The 24,461-nt window shown below is 36.4% G+C and overlaps 4 protein-coding genes, 1 non-coding gene and 1 pseudogene across 12 annotated transcripts; 2 read left to right on the top strand and 4 right to left on the bottom strand.

The window, feature by feature from the left end:
- LOC133699683 (probable receptor-like protein kinase At1g49730) lies at positions 1 to 4,897 on the top strand. Its single transcript, XM_062123048.1, has 9 exons — positions 1 to 406; positions 930 to 1,481; positions 1,985 to 2,269; positions 2,392 to 2,653; positions 3,041 to 3,093; positions 3,391 to 3,455; positions 3,557 to 3,646; positions 3,899 to 3,983; positions 4,068 to 4,897. The coding sequence occupies exons 1-9, from the start codon at positions 325 to 327 to the stop codon at positions 4,607 to 4,609; spliced, it is 2,016 nt and encodes a 671-aa protein (XP_061979032.1). The 5' UTR covers positions 1 to 324; the 3' UTR covers positions 4,610 to 4,897.
- Positions 4,640 to 6,778, top strand: LOC133699453 (subtilisin-like protease SBT1.7; annotated as a pseudogene).
- A 448-nt stretch (positions 6,779 to 7,226) lies between these two features.
- On the bottom strand, positions 7,227 to 10,186 carry LOC133699686 (uncharacterized). 3 transcript variants are annotated; one of them, XM_062123050.1, is made up of 3 exons: positions 9,548 to 10,186; positions 9,243 to 9,308; positions 7,227 to 9,145 (listed from the first exon to the last, which is right to left on the bottom strand). In XM_062123050.1, the coding sequence occupies exon 3, from the start codon at positions 9,086 to 9,088 to the stop codon at positions 7,496 to 7,498; it is 1,593 nt and encodes a 530-aa protein (XP_061979034.1). In that variant the 5' UTR covers positions 9,089 to 9,145; positions 9,243 to 9,308; positions 9,548 to 10,186; the 3' UTR covers positions 7,227 to 7,495. The 3 variants fall into 3 exon arrangements, with proteins under 3 accessions (XP_061979034.1, XP_061979033.1, XP_061979035.1); XM_062123049.1 differs by lacking the exon at positions 9,243 to 9,308 and having other exon boundaries at positions 9,548 to 10,184; XM_062123051.1 differs by lacking the exon at positions 9,548 to 10,186 and having other exon boundaries at positions 9,243 to 9,529.
- A 627-nt stretch (positions 10,187 to 10,813) lies between these two features.
- Positions 10,814 to 12,636, bottom strand: LOC133699687 (small ribosomal subunit protein uS7c). Its single transcript, XM_062123052.1, has 2 exons — positions 12,323 to 12,636; positions 10,814 to 11,457 (listed from the first exon to the last, which is right to left on the bottom strand). The coding sequence occupies exons 1-2, from the start codon at positions 12,516 to 12,518 to the stop codon at positions 11,003 to 11,005; spliced, it is 651 nt and encodes a 216-aa protein (XP_061979036.1). The 5' UTR covers positions 12,519 to 12,636; the 3' UTR covers positions 10,814 to 11,002.
- A 691-nt stretch (positions 12,637 to 13,327) lies between these two features.
- On the bottom strand, positions 13,328 to 13,400 carry TRNAR-UCU (transfer RNA arginine (anticodon UCU)). The gene has a single exon. It is a non-coding gene; the product is annotated as a tRNA-Arg (tRNA).
- Positions 13,401 to 18,476: 5,076 nt separating this feature from the next.
- LOC133699268 (ABSCISIC ACID-INSENSITIVE 5-like protein 7) lies at positions 18,477 to 22,980 on the bottom strand. Of its 6 annotated transcripts, none has more exons than XM_062122466.1 (5): positions 22,848 to 22,980; positions 20,523 to 21,701; positions 19,567 to 19,638; positions 19,461 to 19,490; positions 18,477 to 18,901 (listed from the first exon to the last, which is right to left on the bottom strand). In XM_062122466.1, exons 2-5 carry the CDS (start codon positions 21,645 to 21,647, stop codon positions 18,827 to 18,829), a joined length of 1,302 nt encoding a protein of 433 aa, XP_061978450.1. In that variant the 5' UTR covers positions 21,648 to 21,701; positions 22,848 to 22,980; the 3' UTR covers positions 18,477 to 18,826. The 6 variants fall into 6 exon arrangements, 5 of the variants coding, with proteins under 5 accessions (XP_061978450.1, XP_061978447.1, XP_061978451.1 ...); XM_062122463.1 differs by having other exon boundaries at positions 20,523 to 21,744; positions 22,848 to 22,974; XM_062122467.1 differs by having other exon boundaries at positions 20,523 to 21,695; positions 22,848 to 22,974.
- Between the last annotated feature and the right edge of the window lie 1,481 nt (positions 22,981 to 24,461).

Genomic DNA, 24,461 nt, shown 5'->3' with positions numbered 1-24,461 from the left:
GCTCGCCCGCTCACTGGACCGTAGTGAAACCACTTAACACGCACGACCCTGAACAATGTGACCGTGGAGGCATGATGGACTCGCTTCTTGATTATGCGCATTAAGATTATAAATTAGCCTTTTCCATTTCCCATATAGCAAAAAGCCACATCACTAAACTGTATTTAGCGAGTCACGCTCTAGACCTCAGTCAGTCTTCTTCCCTCTGTGAATGAACAGTGTAGTCTCTTAAAATGCACCAAACATACCCAGCTTCTGTTTTTAAGGCCTCCCTTCTCTTTTCTCTCTCTTTCTAGCTTCAAAGTTTCCTTCTTGGTCTTGGCAATGGTGGTGTATAGATATGCCTTGTTGTTGTTGCTGGGTTTACTTGCATTTATTGCAATGCTTCTGCATTTAACAATGGCAGGTCAGTACCATTTAATTAGCATTTCTTTTCTGTTTCAGAAAGATGTAAGCTTTTGATATTTGTGTTTTTGTTTGGATTGAGAAAGGAAGTTACTTGCATTTTATTGATTGTTTTATTCTTTACTGCGAGCGATTATTTTGTGAAAAGGGAGGACCTTTGGAAGAGGGTTTTGGTTTCTAGCTTGAATTCTTTGAGGTGTTATTGTTTTTCTTAGTGAATAATTGTTTTGCTGAGACATTATTGAGCATTTCCAATGTGTTTGATTCCTGAGACTCGTGGGATTCCATGAGCAGTTTTGTTTTTATGGTTATGTGTAACTGGGTTAGTGCCAATATTCATATTATAGCTATACTGTCACATTGCTGGAAAATTTAGAGATTGTCTACATTGAAGATATTGTTGTGTTATTTCGAACTCCCAAGTAAACAATCAAAAGTCTATTTTTTTGGTGATGCTTTCTTCTCTTCTTTTTTTGTTGAAAAATGATTATTTTGATTCACAACAACACCTGCTACTTCTGCAGATTGCCCCTTAGATCTGAGTGGATCAAATTTTACCTTAGCAGCATCTATGTGCTCCAGTAAAGATGGAAGAGGAAAGTGCTGCCGCTATATTAATACGTTTATTGCAGTTTCCATTGCTCGTTATGCAAATGCAACTAGCAATCTAGGGGTTGCCTCGAATCTATCTGATATATGTCTTAATTCCATTTCTCAAACTATGCAACTGTATGGAGTTCCAAGTGATGCAACAGTTTTTTGTGGGTTTGGGACAAAAATTCCAGTGACTTATGAGTGTGAGGGTCGATCAACTGTCACTCAGATGTTGGGGTCTCCAAAATTCGTGGACGTTGCACAAAATTGCAGACTTCCCCTTTTGTTAGAAAGTGACTGCAAGAGGTGTTTAAATGCTGGCATTATATACCTTCATCATCTGGTGGGAACAGATAATAATCTGACATTGAGTACCTGCCGCGATGCAACTTTTATTGCACTTGCAAGCCAATTTGATGATGCTTCAGCAGTTGAAATTGCAAGCTGTTTCTTCGGAGTTCAAGGGCTCAACATCCCTTTAGGTATGAGTAGTTTTCTGCTTCATGTGTTTACTGATTTCTTGCTTGTGTCGAGTATGTACCCCTGTGCTAGTTTTGCATTCTTTTGTTTATTTACAGTGTGAAATTTGAATCAATGTTGCATTTTATGAAATTAAGATAATGGTTCAGATAATCAAAGTATAAGAAGTTCAAATATTGACTTAGGGAAGAAACTCCGCTTAAAGGGTAAATGGACTATGTTAAATGCAGTTCTTTTAAGAAGAATGAGAATACACACAGATTATCCTGGAAAAGGGCAAAGTAATTTTCCCAATATATTGCGTCAGTCAGACGCAAGTTATTTGTCATGCTATAACCTTCTAGATACAGGATATTATATATTTACTATGAGTTAATTTTCGTTTCTTGGCCAGGAAGCTGTTATCTGAACCGTCTCACATCATGGGAAGTGATTTCATCTGTAGTTCTTGTTCTATGTTCTGTTATCCAACCACTTAACTCAGTTATTTTTTTTGGTGTTTCAGAGCCACCTCCATCTGCAGTCATCCCTGAAGCCCCTCCAAATCCATTGACAGCTGCTGGCCCGAACCAAGCTATGCTGGGACTTCCCCTAAAAGCAAACCACCACCCATACCATCTGACATTAGTTCCACTTATTGGCATTGCAGTCACAGCAGCTGCCATTGTGATGCTGATAGTCTTGATATTTCTTATTCGTAGGAAAAACAGAGAAATAGAGGAATCTGAGAATATAAATAAGACCTTTTCAAGAGCCTTCCCACCTCCTAGGCCTACAAGGAAATTTCAAGGTGTGATTCTGGGCTTTCTTGGTTATGTGCTATCTTCATATTGGTGTTCGTTAAAATTGCAATTTTCATTCATTAATTCATAACTTCGGGTTGTTTGGGGTGGGGGTGGCTGTCATCTGCAGGGCCTGCATCAATGCTACGAAAATTCAACTACAAGGAGACAATGAAGGCAACAGATAACTTCAATACAATCATTGGACAGGGAGGATTTGGAACTGTATATAAAGCTGAATTTAGTGATGGGTTAGTGGCAGCAGTGAAGCGGATGAACAAGGTTTCAGAGCAGGTAGAACAGGAGTTCTGCAGAGAGATAGAATTACTCGCTAGACTGCACCACCGCCATCTTGTTGCTCTAAGAGGCTTTTGCATAAAAAAGAATGAGAGGTAGTTTACCACTACGTTCAAGTATTTTATGATTGGCTCCGTCTTATCTTGCAAGCAAAACTAAGACTTGATGAGTGTTTCCTTGTGGTCCATGTAAATGTTTGTATGCCATGGCTTAATGCAAGCAGTCTTGTGGTGTTCTTTTTAAATGTTACTAAATGTTTTGTATCAATTAACGAGTAGGAAATTGAGGTCATTTCAATGTGATGTGTGTATGTGCTCAATGTGTGCCATGACATTACTTTTGCATGGGTTTAATATAATGAACACGAGGGCAGATTTGAACATTCACAAGCTCTGCTTAAACTTTTTCTAATCATCTGGTTTTGTGTGGGATTATCGTTTCTCTAACTGCAAAATCAAATACTCTTTGGTTATTTGTGGCAGGTTCCTCGTGTATGAGCATATGGCAAATGGAAGCCTAAAGGATCATCTTCATTGTACGTCTCTTCATTTTCATTATACTATTGCTAGTCCATTTGATGTGGTGCATTACTCTTCCTTTCTAGTTTATGTTCCATTGGAATAAATTTTTGTGGTGCTGTTCACAAGAGAAATATCTCTCTGGTGTGTGCACACGCACTTGCAATCCATGCCTTCATTTAACAAAGAAAATTTTTTCTCCAGAAGATTCACAGATTCAAATTCTATTGGTTATAGAAATTAGTGGTTTCTTATATTGGTGGAACTCATTTGGCGGCCTTGTATTCTGAATAGATTTGACATCCTGTTTGCAGCCCCTGGAAGTCCTCTGAGTTGGCGGGTCAGAATCCAGATTGCAATTGACGTGGCTAATGCTCTGGTAATGAACAGAAACAGTGGCTTACCATTGGTTTGGTTTCAGACCTTTGGCTCATTTACATGAATTATTTTCCCCTCCTCATTTCTTATTCTTACTTGCAGGAGTACCTCCACTTTTATTGTGATCCACCTCTGTGCCACAGGGACATAAAATCAAGCAACATTTTATTGGATGAAAATTTTGTTGCTAAGGTAGTGTATTGATTTACTGCCTTGTTGCTTTAGTAAGTTTATTTCTTTCATGGCCCATATTGTATTTCTCAATTATACACTCAGAATGATAGTACTTCTAATAAAACCCAGATTTTCAAAAATTTTGAAGACTACAAAAAATTTAAAAATTTGAAGGACTGGGTTTTTCTTGCAAGAGTATGTCCTGCAAAATCATACCTATCAGCGATTTATCTTTTACAGTGTCTCCTTCACACCATTTTTTTTTTCCAGGTTGCAGATTTTGGCCTTGCCCATGCTTCAAAAGATGGTTCTATATGCTTTGAACCAGTAGATACCGATATCCGTGGAACTCCAGGTCCGGGAATACAATATTTGTGTTCTATTGTAAATATTTGCTAGTTCACTGTACTAAGAGGCCTGAGTACACAATGATTTTCAGGTTACATGGATCCTGAGTATGTGGTCACCCAAGAGCTCACCGAGAAAAGTGATATATATAGCTATGGTGTGGTACTGTTGGAGATAGTGACTGCAAGACGAGCAATACAGGAGAGCAAGAATTTGGTGGAGTGGTCTCAAATATTCATGGCATCAGATTCAAGACTACCGGAGTTAGTGGATCCACGCATCAGGGATTCCTTTGACCTGGACCAGCTACAAACTATTGTGACTATCGTGAGATGGTGCACACAGAAGGAAGGCCGAGCAAGGCCTTCAATCAAGCAAGTCCTTAGGCTTTTGTATGAGAGTTCGGACCCAATGCATAGTGAATTTGTGCGAGCTGTGGAAGATGAAGAGTGTGAAGGAAGTGAAGGAGGAAGAACAAGTAGGGAAAAATCAAACAAGAGTGATGCTATTTTTCAGAGTGGGGATGGAAGATATCTTGCTTCCTCTTCAAGCACATCGAGGTCGTATTGTAGTAGAAGCTTTTTACTTGAAACTGGCTCTCCACAATCTCCCTCCAGTATGCTCTCTGTTTGAGGCGATCATTGTTTGCCTCGATCAACAATCATGGTTTGCAAGAAAGCTGTAGCACTACTCTTACAGACTTGGCAGCAGGTCAAGTCAATGTCTTCTGAGAATACATATCTCCAGTTAGATAGAAAAGGCAATTGTAAAACTAGTCATTGTTTTTTTAAGCATGTGAAAGTACTTATTATACATCCATTTCTTTATTTCATGTTTTAGGATTTCTGGACAACTAAAGCTGCGAAATATAAACATTTTATATTTCATCGTTGGTATGTAAGATGGGCTGCTTTGCTTCAAGCATTTCTTTTCTGTTTTCACTTTGAAAAGTAAAATTGATCTAGCAGCTCACGAAAGTTTTACTCCTTACACTCAACCTAATCTTATTTCATTGTACTCTCATACAATTGCAAAGCTCTCTTTTTCCATCATTACATCTCATGATCCACTGAGAAATTGAAGAAATCATGGGAAGAAAATTTATTTACACCTGAACTTTTGCCAATAAAAATACCTGTGCAGGTCCCCAAGGTAACCATTATTGTTGGTGGAAGTTTTGGTGCTGGAAATTATGCAATGTGTGGTCGTGCATGCAGTCCCAGTTTCTTGTTCCTTTGGCCAAATGCCAAAATATCTGGTGATGGGTTGTCCTCAGGCGGCCTATTCACTCCTCGGATACGATCAAGCTGTCAATAAAATCTTGTGCCATCACTTTGATTTGAGCAATTAGATATATAAAAAATACCATATCTACATTAATATTGACCGTATCTACATCCATCCTGTGCAAAAATTACATTTGTTCTGGCAAGGCCCTTTTCATATTTTATAGAATCGGTGCATTTTGGGGCAAACGCTTAGTTCAGATGCTCTGAATGCCATATTCACTTCTTTTGTGTTCAGGCTGTTAGTGTGCTGTCTCAATCGAAATGCAAACAAGAAAAAGCAAGGAATTCATGTGACCTCACCTTTCTTATAAATATTATTGAGGCCTTTACCAACTTATGGCAAGCTTATCTGCATTTGGATATGGTTGCATGGATTACAGCGGACTGACGAGGAAATAGAAAAATTCAAGGCAAAGATCATGGAAGCATACGAGCGAGAAGGAAATTGTTATTACTGTATACTTCGGACAAGGAAATCGAGGCAAAGAAGTTTGTGCTTGGAACTTCTTAGACCCCAAAGATGTTGCAGGAAAGTTCCTCTTCTGTGACTACGATGATGAGTCATCAGTGTCTCTCCGATGTGGGCCAGACATTGCTGGAGCTAATGGGGCTATCCTCAGTGAAGACGATGCAGAATTTCTCCAACAAGACTACGTCTATATGCTGATTGTGATAGTGAGCACAAAAGATGGAGACTTGCTGAAGAACTATATCATAAATACCACGAACACAACAGTTAAAATTTGGGTTAACGTTATTAGGTACTGAGCCAGCTCGAAAGTGGCATATTTTTCCTCTTGAGGACCTGATCGAAGATCCCCATGGACTCTTGAAACCTGATATGCTATCTCCTGGATACCATATTCTGGCTGCTTGGGTTCATAATAAAGGATTTGCACCAATGCGTGAAGATGATTATTTGCTCACAGATTATGCTCTTGTTTCCGGCACATCAATGTCATGTCCCCATGTAGCTGGGATAGCTGCATTGCTTAAAGCTTCTCACCATGCTTGGAGTTCTGCTTCCATCCGATCAGCACTGATGACAACTGCTGATGTTACAGGCAACGCAGTTGGTAGAATCATCGATATGACCACTGAAGTTGCTGGGACACCCCTTGATTTTGGAGCAGGGCATGTAAATCCCAACAAAGCCATGGACCTTGACCTAGTGTATGATATAGAGGCAGAGGATTGCGTTAACTACCTGTGTGCGATGAGCTGTACAAGCCAACTGATCCAAATCATCACAGGGCCTTCAAATTTTACTTGTGAATATGCTAGCCTTGATCTTAATTATCCTTCGTTCCTTGTTCTCTTGAACATGACGAATACTGCCACCACTACATTCAAGAAGGTGTTGACAAATAGAGCAGATAATAGCTCCGTCTATCATGCGGTGATTTCAGCTCCTCAGGGTATGAAAGCTCTAGCCCAACCAACAACACTTACATTTTCAGGAAACGACAGCAAGTCTTGGGGGATGCAATTGCAGAGACCATGGGACTCCTAATCACGTCTTCCATTAACTTCACACCAGCTCAAAAACCCGGAATTCCCAAAATAATCGCTTCAAGGACACTTCACACATTTTATTGAGCTGCTTCTTCTTTATGTTTTTCATAGTAAACAGAACGTCTCATATTATTTAAGTACCAGAGTAAAGAAATAGTTTTGGTTTGAGAAAGCTTCTATACAAACAAAAAGCTTCCAACTTCTGAATCACTGTAAAATACAAGGGGCACTGTTTTGTATCGCTGTTAAAAGTTCGAGGCACGAAATCACATGGATCTAGGTTCGGAGTCTTGACAGCAGCCAACCATTCAAAAATGCTTGAAGTAAAAGTATCTCCACTTCGATAGATTGATAAGATCAATCATCAAATACAACTCATGTAGCCAACATGTAATGAAAGAGCAAGTAAAGCTTCTACTTTCCAGGTGAGAATGTTGAAAGAAGTGTTCGGGCACTAAACTGGTGAATTTATATTACAGATCTCACATTAGTAGTTTTATCAGTAACAACGATGAGGCACAAGGCATACATGGAGATACTCAAATCCATGCAGGACACATAATGATAAAAGAATAAATGTGATCCAGCCTTCTCCGTCATCTTTTATGAAAAATAAGGGGAAAAAACTATGAGAGAGCATGCAATTATAAGGCATGCCTCAACTATCTGATCTATGTAAGTGAACACGTTACAAGACAAGCAACTCTCATTTCTCCTAGCCACCAATTGCAGCCAGGAACTTCTTCTTGTTCACTGGTTCTTCATGCAAGACCACAACGTCTCTCACCTTGTCAAAAAGCTGCTCCAGCTCATCCACACCAAATCTTTGATAGTCCAGTGGCTTTTTGTATCTTTGCTGGTATATGGACTCAAAACAATCCAAGAAAATCTGACAAGAATAGCTCACTAGAATCTCCTGCAACTCAAACTTGAACAGCTCAAGATTTGGGTCATCAACTTCATATCGAGCTGCTGTTCCCAAATTAGCCTTCCCTTGGTTCCTCCCCGCCTCATGTTCCTCAACCATCACTCTTTCTTCATCTGAGACCTCATCTGAAGAGCCACCACCTGTCGCAGCATCCAAGCTCTCCTCCTGAAGCCCCTTTCCTGTCTTATCCCTCCTTGCTAAAATTATAGGAGGTGCACTTGGACCTGCTTTCCAGTTTTTAAGATAGACGAACTTCTTGTGACCCTTGCCATCTATTGCCATTGCATCGCCCATTTTCTTGAAAAGACTAACAAGCTTCAATGCCCCATATTCTGAAACATAAAGAGGCCGACCATACATCTTCTGATACTCAGGAGGAACTCGGGTAAGAGGCAAACATCCTCCTGAAAGTTCAAGTAACTTCACCAGCTGAGCTTTCAGACCATTTATGTCCCCAGGCTGTACCCACATAGTAGAATAATACTCATCATAAGATGCAGGACATGCTGAAACTTCATTCAGACCAGATGGGAGACTCTGTGACGTCGAACTAGTGGGGTGACAAGGCACAGTCATCAAAGAACTGCTGTTGTATTCAGATAAAGACTGTGACATTATAGAGAGATCTCTAGAGTTGTAATAGCTTTGCGAGCGCCCCCAGTAAACAATTGCCTCTTCTTCATTCTGGCCATCGTGGTTGTCATTTATACGGCATCCCATAAAATACCCAGCAATATCAGCTGGTCCTGCATGGGAAGGCAATGTCTTTAAGGGGGGTATAAAACCTTCCCCACGAGCCACACTAGGCCAGTCCCAAACAAACTTGCCAGCATTGCATAGGGCAGACGAGACACCAACCCCAGAAGGGATAACAAGAATCACAGTATATCCACGCTGACCAAGTATGTGAAGAGCAGGAGAAAAATCCACATCTCCAGAGATAAGCATGATGGAAGAAGGTGGGGGGTTGTCAAGTGCAAAGAGAAACATGTCGACCAAAATAGCCTTGTCAGCAGCATCCTTTCTACCGTTTGGAACATCAACTAGTTTAACACCAGTTCTCTGGCAGCCTTCTCTCAGTCGTCTGGAGAAGGAGTTAAAATCCCCATATGCAGAAAACATCATGACAGCTCCTTTAATAACAGGGTGCACTCGCAAAGCCATTCTGATATTCCCAGCCACATCTTCAGGGCGGACATCACTAGGGACACGGCAGTTCTCAATGTCCCAAAGGATAGCTACAGGACCATCCAAAGAGGGTCGAATTTGATGGCTAACACAGGGTTGAATAGCTTGCATGTTTGAATCTGCCATATGGATTCCTCTCTGCTCAGAAGAATCAGAGGGAAGCGTTGATGCCGATGGATTTGAATTTGCCATCGCTCTTTTTTTAATGCTATTGTTAATTCTTTTCTGTTATCAAAAAGTTAAAGACCCCTGTTGATTACCAGAGGAAGAGAATGAGAGTCATCAAACAATATAGGATTATTCTAAGAATAACTCTAGAAAAACATCAAAGCAAAAATGTGCATACCAAACTATTCAAAGAAGCACTGCCACCAAACAAGCTAACATTAAGAACCCAATTGATTAGCCAAACCTAAAAATAGATGTATTTGATTACTTCACCAAAGAGCTGATCAAGACTACATATTTAGCAGCTAAGCTCAAGAAGTGTTTTATTTGAAGATTAAGATCTTAGCTTAACGCCTGTCTCTCTTAAGACCAGAGAGCATAACAGAACCCAAGAGTTTAAATCTATCCCCACTGCCCAAATTATGAAATTTACAATTTGAAGATGAAACTCAATTGATCAAAGAAAGGAAAAGAAAAGGGTACCTTTGAATTGAGGTCATAGAGCAACTCTTTAAAATAAAATAAAGCTGTTATCACCAGGACCAAGGAATTGAGATCTTGTTGAAGAATAAAACAAAAGGGTAAAGATCCAACAAATTATCATCCAACAAAGATCAAAGAAGATGGCGATCACTGTTTATGGATTATTCCTACACAAGGAGAGGTGAAGAAGATTTTGGCTTCTTTTTCCTTATTTGTTCACCACCATACTTGCTTTTTTGGTAGAGACGATGGGTTTTTACTTCTCTGGCGTGTGTTTTTTTTTCTTAGGATTTTGAAGCCGGAAGAAGTGATATATTAATTATTTTTTCTAGGTTGGAGGGCGCTGTCAGAGAAAGAGGTCTTGGGCTTTTAGGGTAAATAATGTTTGAGCCCAAGAACAAAGGAACAACCAGCCTGTCTCTTGTTTCATTTCAAGCTGATTAACCGACAGACACGATCAAAAGGTCGGAATGTTGATTTTCATTCTGCCTCGAGAAAAAGTCGCATCCAATTCCTACCCACGTTAACGTTGAAACAAAACCAGAACCTTGCAAAATAACATACAAAGTCGGAGAGATGTCACTTCTCAAAATCGACATCTCCCAAGAGTCCTGAATAACAGCTGTAGCTGACAAACCCAAAAGATGTGGCTAACAAGAACATACTGTAGGTGTCTTAATAATTGCTTAGCATAAAAAGCTCAATTTGGAAACCATAAAGCAAGCAGAAATAAGAGCAGCGCTGAAGATAGCGAGCCAAAACTTATAAGATCCCTAAAGATTGTCATGAGAAACTCTGTTCTCTGGAAGATTGACAAGCAACTACAAAAGGATAAAAGGGTTTTTCTAAAGATTACAACCCACGTATTCTATTCTCAAAGAACAAGTCTGATTGACACTGCATGTCCTATCGCCAGATATCAACGTTCCATATTAGATGTAACCATTTTGTAAAGCAAAGCACAGCATAAATATGCATCGCATCCCGTATATACCAACAAGCAACATCAGCTTGTATAAAAGACAATGAATTTGTCCAGTCTTCACCATAGACCACCTGACTAGCAGAGGTAATTGACAACGTACTTCATTATAATGCCATCCTCTATTAAAACTTCCTTGGCTACATTGAGAGTACTAGCAGCAAAAGGACCGGGATATGAGACTAATAGTACAAAATAGGATAGCAAATGCAGAACATCCGACCACAATTAAAATTCAAGCCCAAAGAGAACGCAAGTTTCTGAATTGATGTTTGGACAGAATATGAGAGATTAACAACATGACATAAATGGAATACAAAAGATTATGTTTCACAGAAACAGATTACAAAGCAATATATTTCATCTTGAACTTCTATCCATTTATTTCAAGAAGTACATAGGTCAAATATAAGTCTTTCCTCCGCTTATCCCTTCCAATAGTCCACTTGTCTACATTAAATCCTGTTCATGGATCAACGAAAATGCACAAAAGCTCTATTAGCCTCTGCCATCTTATGAGTGGTTTCCCTCTTTTTTATGGCTTCACCGGTCCCTTTGGCAGCATCCATAACTTCAGAACTCAATTTGAGAACCATACTTCGTCCTGAACGTTTTCGAGATGCCTCTAACAACCAACGGATAGCAAGTGCTTTTCCTTGGAATGTTCCTACTTCAATAGGAACTTGTTGGGTAGATCCACCAACACGTCTTGCTTTTACCGCTACATCAGGAGTTACTCCATTCACTGCCTCACGTAAAACAGCTAATGGATTTGATTGTGTCTTTTGCTGAATATTTTTCAATGCTTGATAGATGATATGATAAGCCAGTGACTTTTTCCCCTTTTTCAAGATTCGGTTGACAAACATGTTAACTAACCGGTTCCGATAAACTGGATCAGAAGTGGCAGGTTTTTTTGCCGTTGTACCTTGACATGAGATGAGGATGAAAGGGAATCAGTCTCCCTTCATAGAGTTAATGAATAAATTCACTCTCAACATGCATGATAAATAATAACAATAAAATACTTTCACACTCCAATCAATACTCCAAAATTTGATGGCCCAGTTGGTAAGCAAAACAAAACGATAATTTCACTGCCACAGGAAAGTAATTTGGGCACCCAAAAAAGCAACATTCTTTGCATACATCACCAGTTTGCTATATTTTGAGTCTCTTCTCATCAAAACAAAGAACTTATTAAACCATTCCCCAGTTCAGTCCAGCTTGGGAGTTCTAACAAGAAGAAGAATATGCTAATTCTGAAAATGGGACTGGCATTTGAAATAACATGTTCTGATTCGCTCCCCCCTTCCATAGGAACCTCAGTCTCCAACTCTCTCTCTCTCTCTCTCTCTCTCTCTAACTTTCTTCCACATTTCTCCTACCCTGTGTCTTTATTTGGCCCCTTTTTTCTGTTTTCAATTTCTTCCAGAGATTTCATTCATTTACACTGTCTCCAACCCGAAAACAAAATCTCAGCTTCTTTTCTGATTGAACCTATATTTGCTATAAAGAGCAACCTTCTACTATCTGATATATCGATTGCATTGAGTAGATGAGCTAATCTTTGATTTTTTTTTAGCACACAGCAAATCCTAATTTTTTATTATTCATTACAAGAAAAAACAAGATGGATTATCTCTTCTCCTAAACTCCAATCAAGTCACCGTCAAAATCAGCAAAAAAAGAACTCAGTATTAACAAAAATAATAAAGATGAAACAACTCAAACAAGAATCAAAATTAAAAGAGTACAGAGTTTAAGGGAGTTATTTATTAACTTTGTTTTACCTCGTTTTCCGCGAGCGCAGAGAACCTTGAGAGGGAGAGGCGCATGTTGAACAGTGAGATTCGGTGCTCTTTTAGCGGTGTTCAAGTTGATTGGAAATGAGAGTCTATTAGGGTTCAGCTGCTGGCATTGGCGAAGAACGGAAGCGCGGGAGCTCGTGAGCGGTGGAGAGCAGAATGAAGTAGCAGCTGAAGCCATTTCAAAAAAGAAAGAAACAGCGAATACTAAAAATTAGTCACGCAGAGAGAGACCAGAGAGATGGCGGTGGTTTGTTGCTGCTATGACTGACTATCGTGTGGGTCTGAGAGTATGAGGATAGGGTGATGATATATGCGAGGAACTGAAATCGGGTAATCTGATCGCTGTGATATCAACCGCTGATCAAGGAACGGGACCCACCTGTGTGTGTACTATTTATTTTCAAATTAAGTAAGATTATGAAGAGATAAACCCAGGGATTAGTTTGTCAATATAGTCCCCCAACCGCTGGTTTTATCAATTTTCTTTTCCCCATCTCTTAAAATAACTTTTCATAAATAATATATTTTTAATTTTTGTTGTTTCAAATCAAACTAAAAAGTTTTATTTTTCAAACCAACTCAAATATTATGATTAATTCCATTTAAATATAGAAAATTAATGTTATTATTTTAATGAGAAATTGAAAAATGTATCTCATTTTAAATTTTTTTTATTTCAAATCAAAATAAAAGCTCTAATATTTCAAACTAACTCAAGTATTATTATTAATATAAAAATTATTGTTAGTATTCAATTTAAACCCTATTTATTTTCGCGTTTCAAAAATATTTTTATAAGAATTTAAATTTTTTTATTTAAAATTAATATTTTTTAATATTTTTATATCATTTTGATGCGTTAATATTAAAAATAATTTTTTAAAATTAAAAAAAAATATTTTGATATATGTTTTAAATAAAAAATAATTGCAACCGATAAAAATGGTTGACATGACATTTTAAATTTAATGAAAAACTCAAAAAGCTCACGCCCGGTGGGACTCGAACCCACAGTCGCCTGATTAGAAGTCAGACGCCTTATCCATTAGGCCACGGGCGCTTCTTGTTAATTTTCGTGTTATTACTTATATATAATTGTTACAGCAATATTTTCCGACTATATTTTCTCGTTGCTGCAAACAAGTACGAGTAACGAGAGTATAAATCCGGACTCGTACTGTGGTGTATGAGGTGCAAGAATATGTTACTTGTTCAATGCTAAAATCAGTCACGTCACGCAAGAATTCCTCCGTGAAGGGGTCCGTTTATGCAAAGAAAAAGCATATCATTTCAATGACTATAATCAAGTTGAATGGTGATTTCTTTTATTAAAAGTTAGAAACAAAAGTTGCAGTAAATTATTTTTGCTAGTCCCAGTTAATGCACAAGTTGCTTTTCTACTAGCATGTTTATTTTTATATTTTAAAATTATTTTTGCTAGTCCCAGTTAATATTTTTTTGGTTTAAAACTAATTATTCATTTGTTTTTGAATTTTTTTATGTGATAATATTAAAAATAATTTTTTAAAAATTAAAAAAACAGTATTTTAATATAATTTTAAATAAAAATTATTTTAAAAAATAACATTAGATTCACGAACACCAAATAAAAACTTAGTATTTTGTGTCTTCCGAGGGACTGTTCAAGGAAGCAGAAATGTCTATTTCCGTATGCTTCCGTGATCTTTCCCTTGAATTTGTCTATTTCCTGCTCAGTCCACTGTAATCCATGCAGCCATATCCAAATGCAGATAAGCATGCCATGAGTTGGTAAAGGCCTCAATAATATTTACAAGAAAGCATGAATTCCTTGCTTTTTCCTGTTTGCATTTCGATTTGAGACAGCACACACTAACAGCCTGAAAACAAAAGAAGTGAATATGGCATTCAGAGCATCTGAGCTAAGCGTTTGCCCCAAAACGCACCAATTCTATCAAATATGAAAAGGGCCTTGCCAGAACAAATGTAATTGTTGATACGGTCAATATTGATGTAGATATGGTGTTTTTCAATATTAATTTCTCAGTGGATCATGAGATGTAATGATTGTAAAAGAGAAATTTGCAGTTGTATGAGAGTAGAATGAACTAAGATTGGGTCCTTTGCACATGAAATTAATATAGAAAATTTCAATTTTAGACCTAAAAAAAATTAAGAAGGGAAGTAATTGAGTAAATTTCTATAATTATCTTAAAATAATATATGTGATTTAATTTAAGAAGAAAAGTAATATTTTATCATTTATAGGATTTGGAGGTTTTTTTATTGTTGTTACTTATTTTTGAGGCCCCACATGAACAAAAAATTCAAAAAAAAAAGAGATACAAAAATATAAAAAAGTGTTGGAAGAAAAACAAAAAAAAAGACAAATATATCAGTTTAGAAGAACATACCAGAACTCCTAGGAAATTACCAAAGATTGGTTGAGGAGGGTCAAAATATACAAAATTCAAAATTTTGCCTTATTGACAAAGAAAATTCATTTTTTTAGGAGGAAAATTCAAAATTGTATGTTTAAGGACTCAATTGGAATTTTTCAAGGTTTAATTGCAAGGAAAATTTATTCTTGAAGTCAATTTATGCTTTAATTGGAAGAAATTAAAGTCTGGAGTCAAAGTGCACATTTTAAGAGTTGATTTGGTCAAATCAGAAGCTTAATTGCATAAATATTAAAGTTTGATGGGCAATTAGAGATTTGATTGAAGAAATTCAAAATTGAGGACCAACTTGTAAGGAAAACAAGACTTCAAAGTTTGAAATTGTTGAAATCAGGGACCAAATTAAAAAAAATAAAAGTTTGATGGTTAATTGGGATCCAATTGAACAAATAAAAAATCAAGGACCATATTGTAAAAGACACTCAAATTGAATTTATTAAGGGTTTACTTGCAAGGAAAAATAATTCTTGAAGTCAATTTAGACTTTAATTGGAAGAAATTAAAGTCTAGGGGGCCAAAATGCAAATTTTAAGAGTTGATTTGGTCAAATCAAAGGCTTAATTGTATAAATATTGAAGTTTGATGGGCAATTAGAAACTTGATTGAAGAAATTCAAAATCAAGGACCAACTTGTAAGGAAAACAAGACTTCAAAGTTTGAAATTGTTGAAATCAGGGACTAAATTGAAAAAAATTAAAAGTTTGATGGTTAGTTGGGATCCAATTGAACAAATCAAAAACCAATGATCATATTGTAAAAGACACTCAAATTTAGGGCTAGTAATTGAGTTTGATAGAGGTGAAATTACATGAAATTAGGAGTTTAGAAAGAACTTACAGGTGAAATTAAAAAAAAAGGGAAGAATAAGGATTAAATTAAAGTTTGTCGAATTCCAAATTAAAAAATCTTAATTTGTAGGGAAGCTTAATGATGTCGTTCAGCTACTATGCTTCTTCTTTTTTTACAGTTTTAGTTGATCAAGTAAGCACTTTCAGGTGAATGATTATGGTGTTTTCAACCACTTCTAAGGCTATAACAATCATCATTTAACTGAGAAACACCTCTCTACAACCCTATTTTTATGAAATCAAACGTTTACATCCTATTTTCTCTGATGACATCTTTTCCACGGTCAACCAAACCTGCATTTTTAGATTCTATGTTGATCGGGTTAGCGTTTTTAAACGAACAAATGTGGAGCTACAAACGTCTAAATTGAGCAAGATTGGATCCAACATAAAGGTATGCACCCCCTCTACCTTGATCAGGTGGTATTAGGTAACGTTGGTGTTGGTGTTGCTCCAGCGAAGCTATGAAAGTGATCAACTCAATCAGTCTTAACTAAGACATCCATTTGCACAATACCACATAATTTTTTTTTGTGTTCACACTTCAAAACTCTAAGAGGGTTCTTATCAAGAATTTAAAATTTTTCTTTCAAGATCAAAAGGTTAGAAATATTTCACCCTGGCCTCCAAATTTGTTAAAAAATCACTTAAATCCAGAATCATTTATCTTGTAGTAAAACCAGTCTAGTTTTGGTTTGTTACAACTCTAACAAAATCATCTAGAAACTCTGAATCCGCCTATAAAAGAGGGGTAATTAGAGGATTTAAGGGGGGGGATAAGGAAAAACAAAGGGGGAATTTTTTTTTGTGAAGGTTTAAATAATCCAATAAAGTTCACAATTTCAAGGATTTGGTTCGTTTTTGCTAGGCCTGGAGAGAAGAAAAAAGGAATGCAGCATTAGAAATCCATTCTTATTTGAAGATTTCAAACTTGGAAGGTATATCATTGCAAATCTTGAAAGTGAAGTTCATGAAGCTTGTCGGATTGATTTTTGTTGTTTAAATGCAATGTTTTGAATGTGTTGACATGTTAATGATTGTTCTAATACATTATGTTTATATTTGAGTTTGATTTGAAATTTGCCAAATATATTAGCAAGGTTGATGTTCTTTTATTTTATTTTTTTACATGTTTTTAGGTTTCTGAGTTTTATTTGGTTTTGATTGAAGGTTTAGGAAGACATTTTGAATCTAAATTGCATAAATATGTAAGTTATTTTAGGTAGATAGTTTTGGAGCTTAGAATTTTATGTATGTTTATGATGATTTGTTATTTTTACTAGTTTTTTTTAATTCAAGTATGCTTGGTTATGATAATGTGGGTTGTTTAGGCCAAAAATATCTGGTTTGGAGGTCTAAAAAGTGTCTTTTAGGTTTAGCAGTATATATTGGGTTTTCTAGGCAAATTTGGGTTTTTGTTCTTCATGTTCATCCGATAAACATTATTTTAGGTGCTAGTTTTAGGTCTCGCTTTATTTTAACTCTAGTTTTTGTAAGTTCGCATATCATTATTAGTAAATAATTTATGGTTTTTAGGCATTGATAATATGTTTTGTGGGTTTTAATATTAGGGTTTCGACTTTGAACCGAAACCTATTTTTGACAAAATCATGATGTTTGAGGAATAATAAAAGCAAACTAACATTTGAATCTTGATCTATACTTGATTGCGATTAAAACCTTGCTTTTTATTGCTTGAAATATGGTATTGTTTGATGTTCAATTGTTGGGTTTAAGTTTATGTCATGTTCTTTATTCTTTCTGTGTTTGATCCATTTTTCTTGAGAGATTGTTAGTTTTTTATGTTTTTACTTATGTTGAATCTGTTTTGGGTTAGGGTTTTTATTTTGGATTAAAAAAATCCTACATATTTTTTATTTTACCTTTTTCGGATATAGATTTTTATAAATTTATTTTGTGTGTTTAATTTTTGAAGTTATTTTTCTGATTCATCTATAATTTTTTTTTATTTTTTTGTATAGATAAATTTTATTTTTGAAAATAAAAAAACTTTATTTTTATATAATATTTTTAATATGTGCAACCTTACATAGTATATTTTTTTTCCTTTTATTCTATTTAAGTAATTTAATGTATGTCTTTATTTTTATTATCGTTTGATTGAATAAAAAAAATTATTTTAATTAATAAAATTTAGCAAACACAATCGGATAAATATCCTATTTTACGAGATTAAATATCTTAATTTATATATGTTTTTTTATTTTTCCAGTTTTATTTTTAATAATTATTTTTTTGATTTATTAACACACATAATTTTCAATTTATTTTATTATATATATGCATAAAATTTTTTGTTTGCACTTGAAAAGAATAAGATAATCAATCATTTCATCAAAGCGTCCGTGTTAATAAGTTATTAGAAATTCATGGGCGACTTGGAATTAAAGCAAAAGGAACATAAAAATATATGCATAAGCTCCACAGACGCTTTCATTGTCATAGCAGCACTTTTCAAACAGATAGCAACTGGGAAAACAGAATCTGCTTGATCTTTGATAAAAATGGAATGTTAGATTAACACGTTCCTTTGTTATTCCTTTCACTGCAAAGGTCTAACGGGCTGCGGGTCTAACTGAACCATCACCTTTTCTTTTTCTGCTAGAGCTTTTTTCTCGAAACCTGGGCAAACTTTATTCCTCAATTTCCTTTCTGCCGAAGAAACCTATTTTTTGCGTTTTTGAGTTCTTTCACGGCCAAAAGAAAAGGAGGGTGAAAGGTAGAAGGTTAATTTTTTCACCCCCTTGAACACTAATTTTTATACTTGGTTAAACCCAAAATTAAAGAGCTGGAAGCTTTGTTTTAGTGTCATCGGTTGGTGCAAGCTAATTTGAGGCAACTCTGATCATTGATATTCACTGTTTGTTAAAAGAAAATGGAAAGCCTGGAACTTTCATGCCAGAATACAGTTTATACCAATTGCCAAAATAAAATATGACCACGCTACCGAATCAATAGCATACTGCTTGCATAGGCTAGCTACACCTGTTAGGTATGCATCCATCTTCCAGAAACATTAGGACATAGAAATCCAATCTCGGTGACACAAAAGGCAAATTTGTTAAAGTTTTTAGGCTAACATTGTAACACTCAGGAGCCCACCTCCATGCTCACCACACAAATGGCTAAGAATGCATGCTCAAACACTGCTTCTGCTACCCACAATCAATTTATCAACTCTACCAAGGCCCTGTCAATGTCCTTCGCAAGCATTGTCTTTTACCTCCCCATTGAGCTTTCTTCGTCTCGAAGAACTGAAAAAACAGAGAGTAATCATATTCCCCTCACCATACCAATGTTGATGCACATAATTTTCAGATTTTACAACTACTTAATTGAGTAGCACAATTCGACTCCTGTTCTTAGTTTAATCAGGAACTATGACACCTTGTGACTATTATGAAGGCTATGTAGGGAAGAGGTGCGGTAATGTACTTGAGCATCCTATCAACTTCCTTATCTACCTTCTTTTGCTTCATTGCTATCTACATTTTTTCCCTTTACTGTTGCAACCTATGTCATTGCTCAAAGCTTAGGTCACAATGTGAAGTCGTTATTCAAAAAAGAATGCAACTCATCAATTGCAAGGATTAATATAGCCAGTGAGCTTTGAACTACCTCAGATCATTTAAGAAAGCAATTATGTAAGAAGTTAGGAGACATCTTGTTTCAGTGATAACACATAAATATATATTTGAGATAGGACATGGAAGAAGTAAACAAACTATCTGAACAAAGAAGATGGAAATTGCACAACACCGTGACTGCCATCCAAAAATACAAACTGCAGTGATTCTAGAAAAGAGGCCATACCTGATTTTGCTGCATTTCAATTATTTCAGCCTGCAGCAACCAAGGTTTGGTCAAGCAAGTTTGCCACACATCAAGTTCCAAGATTTTTTTATAGAAAAGAGCATACCTGTTTTCTCTGTAATACTTCATTCAGTTCTTTGAGTTTTGCAACTTCAGCTTCCAGCTTTTGTGTATGGGCCTGCAAAACCCAAAAGCAGAAAGTAACATGAAGTTTCAAGCAGCTTTCTCACTTGAAGATTAATGTTCAGTCATCACCTCAATCACATAAAAACTCACTAAACAATAAAAGTTTCTTGGACCTGGGAGCAGCAAAATTTTGTGTGTCCAACTTGAGATGGAACATTATATAAATCATATTGATGGATGCTTGAAACCAGCATGCTAAAAAAACTGCTAAGAGAGGGGACCCCCAGGAGCAAAGCCTCAACTGATTCCCATCAAATAGTTTGCAGTGCTTTTCACCACACTATACTGGAAAGCTGCCAAGTGCCAACACATCTTAAGAAGAACACTTAAGTTCGAAATTAATCATTTACTATGGTGTATTCATTTTTATAGGTACGAGTAAGGTTTAATGGGGAAACTAAGTAAAGCCAAAACCTGTTGCTTGTCATTTAAAGAAAAGAGAGGTTGACATCTACTACCAACCACACACTTATGCACTTGTATGATATAAATGGTCATTAGAACTAGATAATAATCTGGCATTCTGAAATACAGCACAGGCAGAATTTGCCTATTTATCAGCATCTTGAAGAGGAAAGAAAAAAAGTTGATGATTCAATTAAAACTCAATGATACGATGCGCCCGTGTCAACAAAGTCAAACAAAATACCTAAATCCATGTGTGGAAGCGCCAAGTAATGTCACTAAGGCATCAAACTAGACCTCTAAAACTACAAGCAAAAACAATGGAGACATGTAAAAATTACAACCTGAAACACAAATAGCTCCTTGATCAGCTTTAAAGTACCAAAGGGGCAAATATTAAAGTACAAAAACAACACAGAAGGGAATATTCAGAAGCTGAAAGATGTGTAATAGGTCAGTCACTAAACTAACCTGCTTGAGAGTCCGTGATCTTGCAGCTGATTCTCTGTTTTTAATCATTCTCCTCTGCCTTCTCTCAGCAACCTTCTCCAGAGCTGTGCTGGCTTTTCTTCCCCGGCTAAATACATATGGAACTGGCGATAGTGAAGATGTATCAGCATTACTCTTCGCAATCACATCCGGTGATACCCTATTTGCAGAAGATCCTGTTGCAATTGTAACGCCTCCAGTTGCTAAACTAACAATTCTCATTCCTCCACTGTGAGCTAGACCACTGTTCACAGATCGGTCTGCAATTCCAACAACCGATCGTCTCACTCCAGGGCTAGCAAGCTGAGCATTGTTTGACAAATGTAAAGGGGATGCAAATGCCACAGTTGCTGCAGGCTTGGGGAAGAGCAGCTGCTGCTGCTGTGACAGCTGCCGTGACTGCGGTAGTTGCTGAGTGAGTCTGATTCCACCTGCATCGAGTGTTAAACTAGGAGGCTGGTTAGCAACTAAATTACCATTGTTCTCCATTCTCCGAGTTCCCATGAGCCCATTGTTTCCATTTGGCTGTTGACACCCAATGGCCAAACTAGAGTCGTTGTTGTTGTTTAGCAGGGATAGTTCACCAAAGAATCCACTATTATTAGGCCTTCCAATTTGTTGAGTATCCTCTCTCACTACCCCGGCCCTAACCAAGAACTCCTCCAAAGTTGTCTCTCCTAAAGTCTGTTGCCTTTGTGGTAAATTGGATCCCGCACTACCACTCCCATCTTCAGCAGCACCACTAGTTTCTTTGATCAGGTCTCTCCAAAGCTCATCAACAGTCTTTTGACTTAGTGTCCTAGGCAAAGTTAAAGATCCTTGTCTCTGCAAATTCCCACCCAGGGCACTTCCTTCACTCCCCACACCAAGTGTATTTGTCATTGCTTGAGTCTCTTCGGCAGTCCATATGTTTTTCAATAGTTCTTCCATGTTCATTGATCCAAAATCCTTCCGCGGCCCACCACCCCAGGTATTTTGGAACTCATCGAAGGTTAACGAGTACACTGAAGACTGGCGGATCAAGAAAGGATTCTCTTGTGGCTTTGTGACGCTGCTTTGTCCTGGTGGGGCATTTCCAAAGTTCTTGTAGTCCCATTGAGAGTCCATTTTTGAAAATCTTCAAGTGGCGGCCACAGCTGACTAAATCAAGTAGTTCTGGAACTTTTATAAAATTAAAGAAGATCAAAATGGAATCTCACTCCGCCTACGTAAATTGAGATAAGAAAAAATCACTAAACCAAGTCATATAGGAGTAAAAGTTACAGTTTTTCCATTCTCGGTCCAACTACACAAATTTTAAGACCCAAGTTCAAGTAAGCATGAGCATAAAACTATACATCAACTGCACAGTTACTTCAAAAATCCAATTGGACAAAAACAAGCCAAGCCATGGCTTGAAAAAAAAAGGTATCAAGATTTAAAGCTCCTACAGACACCACTTCCCAGGGCATAAGAAAACAAACTGTGCAATCTTTGAATCTGTTAGACCAAGGCTAAACTTTCAAAAAGCATCCAATTTTCATAAAAAGAAGCACACACTAATGCATGGCCTCAAAGAGTCGAATCCATGCAATTACAAGACTTAACACCCACACACGCAGATGAAACGATCCCACTTCCAGGAATCTATGATAGCACAAAGCACAATGAAGTAGAGTTCTAGAATAAGAAAAACACCCCTGCAGAGTTATTATCCAATAAATAGAGATCAAACTAAACTAAAACTGAAGCAATTTTCATGTTCTCTCCTCAATTTCAGATCCAAACGTTCATTAAAACTGCAAAAAAAAAAGAAGAAGATAACATACAAATAGCAGCTTCCAGGTTTGATACTTTCCATGCTTCTGTGCTGATAATATCACATCCCTAACTCAAATACCCATAAATTAAGCAAAAAGGATCAAGCTTTAGACCCGTAAAAACTAGCCAAGACCAACCCATTTTCCAAATAAAAAATACCAATACCAAGTAAAAAATTAAACCAACAAAGAAATTACACTAATGAAAGTCCAAACAACTCATTTTATAACAATATTTCGACTTTCAGCACCCAAAACCAGGGTGGGGGGGGGGATAAGAGCCCACTCAAACCACGTTAAACAATATTGAATCTATCAATTGATGAAATTATTAAATTAAAATCTACAAAAAAAGAGAGTTTTTGAGAAAGAAAAAAGGAAGAAATACGAGAGACAATAAAAAAAAAAAAAAAGTGAAAACAAACACTGTGCTAGTAGAAGGGAGATAGACAGCCACGGCAAGGGACAATAAAATTATTAAGAGAAATGGATAGTTTATTTTTATTACCTTTAATTGTTTTTTTCTTCTAAGAATATAAAAATCGAAGCGAGTAGTGAGAGTGTAGTGTCTTTTTTTGGTGGCTTACTTCGCTGGCTGGTGGAGGCGACAAGTGTCTAGTGCCCCTAAACACGAGTCGCCAATTTAAGGAGCTACAAAAGATTTTTACTTTATTTATTTATTTATTGATTTGGAAACATGATCATTGGAGATCTCGCAACGTGGTCCAATGGGGCAGCAGTTGAAATGCTGAGTTGACGCGTGTCCGGCAGGGAGAGGCAAGGTGGGTTGCTCTTGACCGTTGATTTGTGCTTGATGGTGAGGGTTTTGGTATTTTATTGGTTTGTAGTAGTGGGGATTGTATGCGAGTTGGTGCAGGTACGACTGAATGTCAACCGTCGATAGTATGAGATCATGCGTGGATGGGTTTGATGATATCAGGTGCGATTGATATGGAAATGGACCAGGCATGTTTGTGTTCCCGTATTACTTACTGTTTTGAATTTGAGCTCAAGGAAAGTTCCAGAGCACCACGTGTCGGTCCTCCATTTATTTCATCAACATTGAAAGGACTGTAATAAACAAAATGGGATGGCGGGCCTTCATCTTGTGAAAGTGGGAGCGGTGTTATTCCACTTTATGATTTTAATTTTAAAATACTTTTTTTTTCTTTTCAGAATAATAGCGATCAGATGAAAAAAGTATTAATAGAAAAAAAAAGTTGTATTTTGAGAATTATTTTTTATCTTCTATTGCTTTAGATCTTACACTTAAATATATGTTTTAAAAAATGAATTTCAAGCAATACATGTTTTAAAAAATAAATTTCAAGCATTTGAGTTACCGAATTAAAATTAACATCTATAAATTTGCTTCTCCTATAGTTTCAGGTTTGAACTTTGTGGTTACTAATATAATGATCACTAGAGATTTATATAATTGTTAACTTTAGAACGCGTGGGATTAATTGAGATGCGCGTAAACTGATTTAAACATTCATTTTAATAAAAACATTAATACCTATGATTACTTTTTATTTTGATGTAACTTTACCAGCAAAGTACTTATGTCATAAAATACTAATGTAATGGTAGTAATAATATATGATTTATAATGTATAATCTCTGAAATAAGAGCAAAAAAAAATAAGATTGTGATTCATTCGTGTTCATAAAATTTACAATATTTACCAATTCCACGTGAAGTTTGTGATAAAAAAAGTATATAACTTGTATTTTTTAAAATAAAGTAAAAGATATCTAGGCGTAGTCTAATATTTTTCTGGTGTATTGTTTTCTAAAAAAAATATTAAGAAGGTCCGTCTTAAAAATCGTTGTTTTTAAGATTTTAATAAAAATTGAAAAAACATATTAAATAAGGTTAGTTCAATCTCTAAAATAAATAATGAAGTGAGAATAATTAAAGAAGAAGAAGAAGAGGAAACGACACCACCCTAATTTCGAGTAAAACAAACACTTTCAATTTGGCTTGTCCAAGGCGCATGTCGTTGGATGGGCAAATGATATTCCATGCATATCAAGAAGAGAATCCTTCTTCCACCCGCTGACTCCCAAGTCTGAGCGAGAGGAAAGCATGTGAGGCCGAAAACAAGCCACGCCAACA

This window comes from Populus nigra, chromosome 7 (assembly GCF_951802175.1).
Source record: "Populus nigra chromosome 7, ddPopNigr1.1, whole genome shotgun sequence".
NCBI classification, from domain to species: Eukaryota; Viridiplantae; Streptophyta; class Magnoliopsida; order Malpighiales; family Salicaceae; genus Populus; species Populus nigra.
Note: the sequence above shows the minus strand (reverse complement) of the source record. Positions and strands in the feature narration are given on the sequence as shown.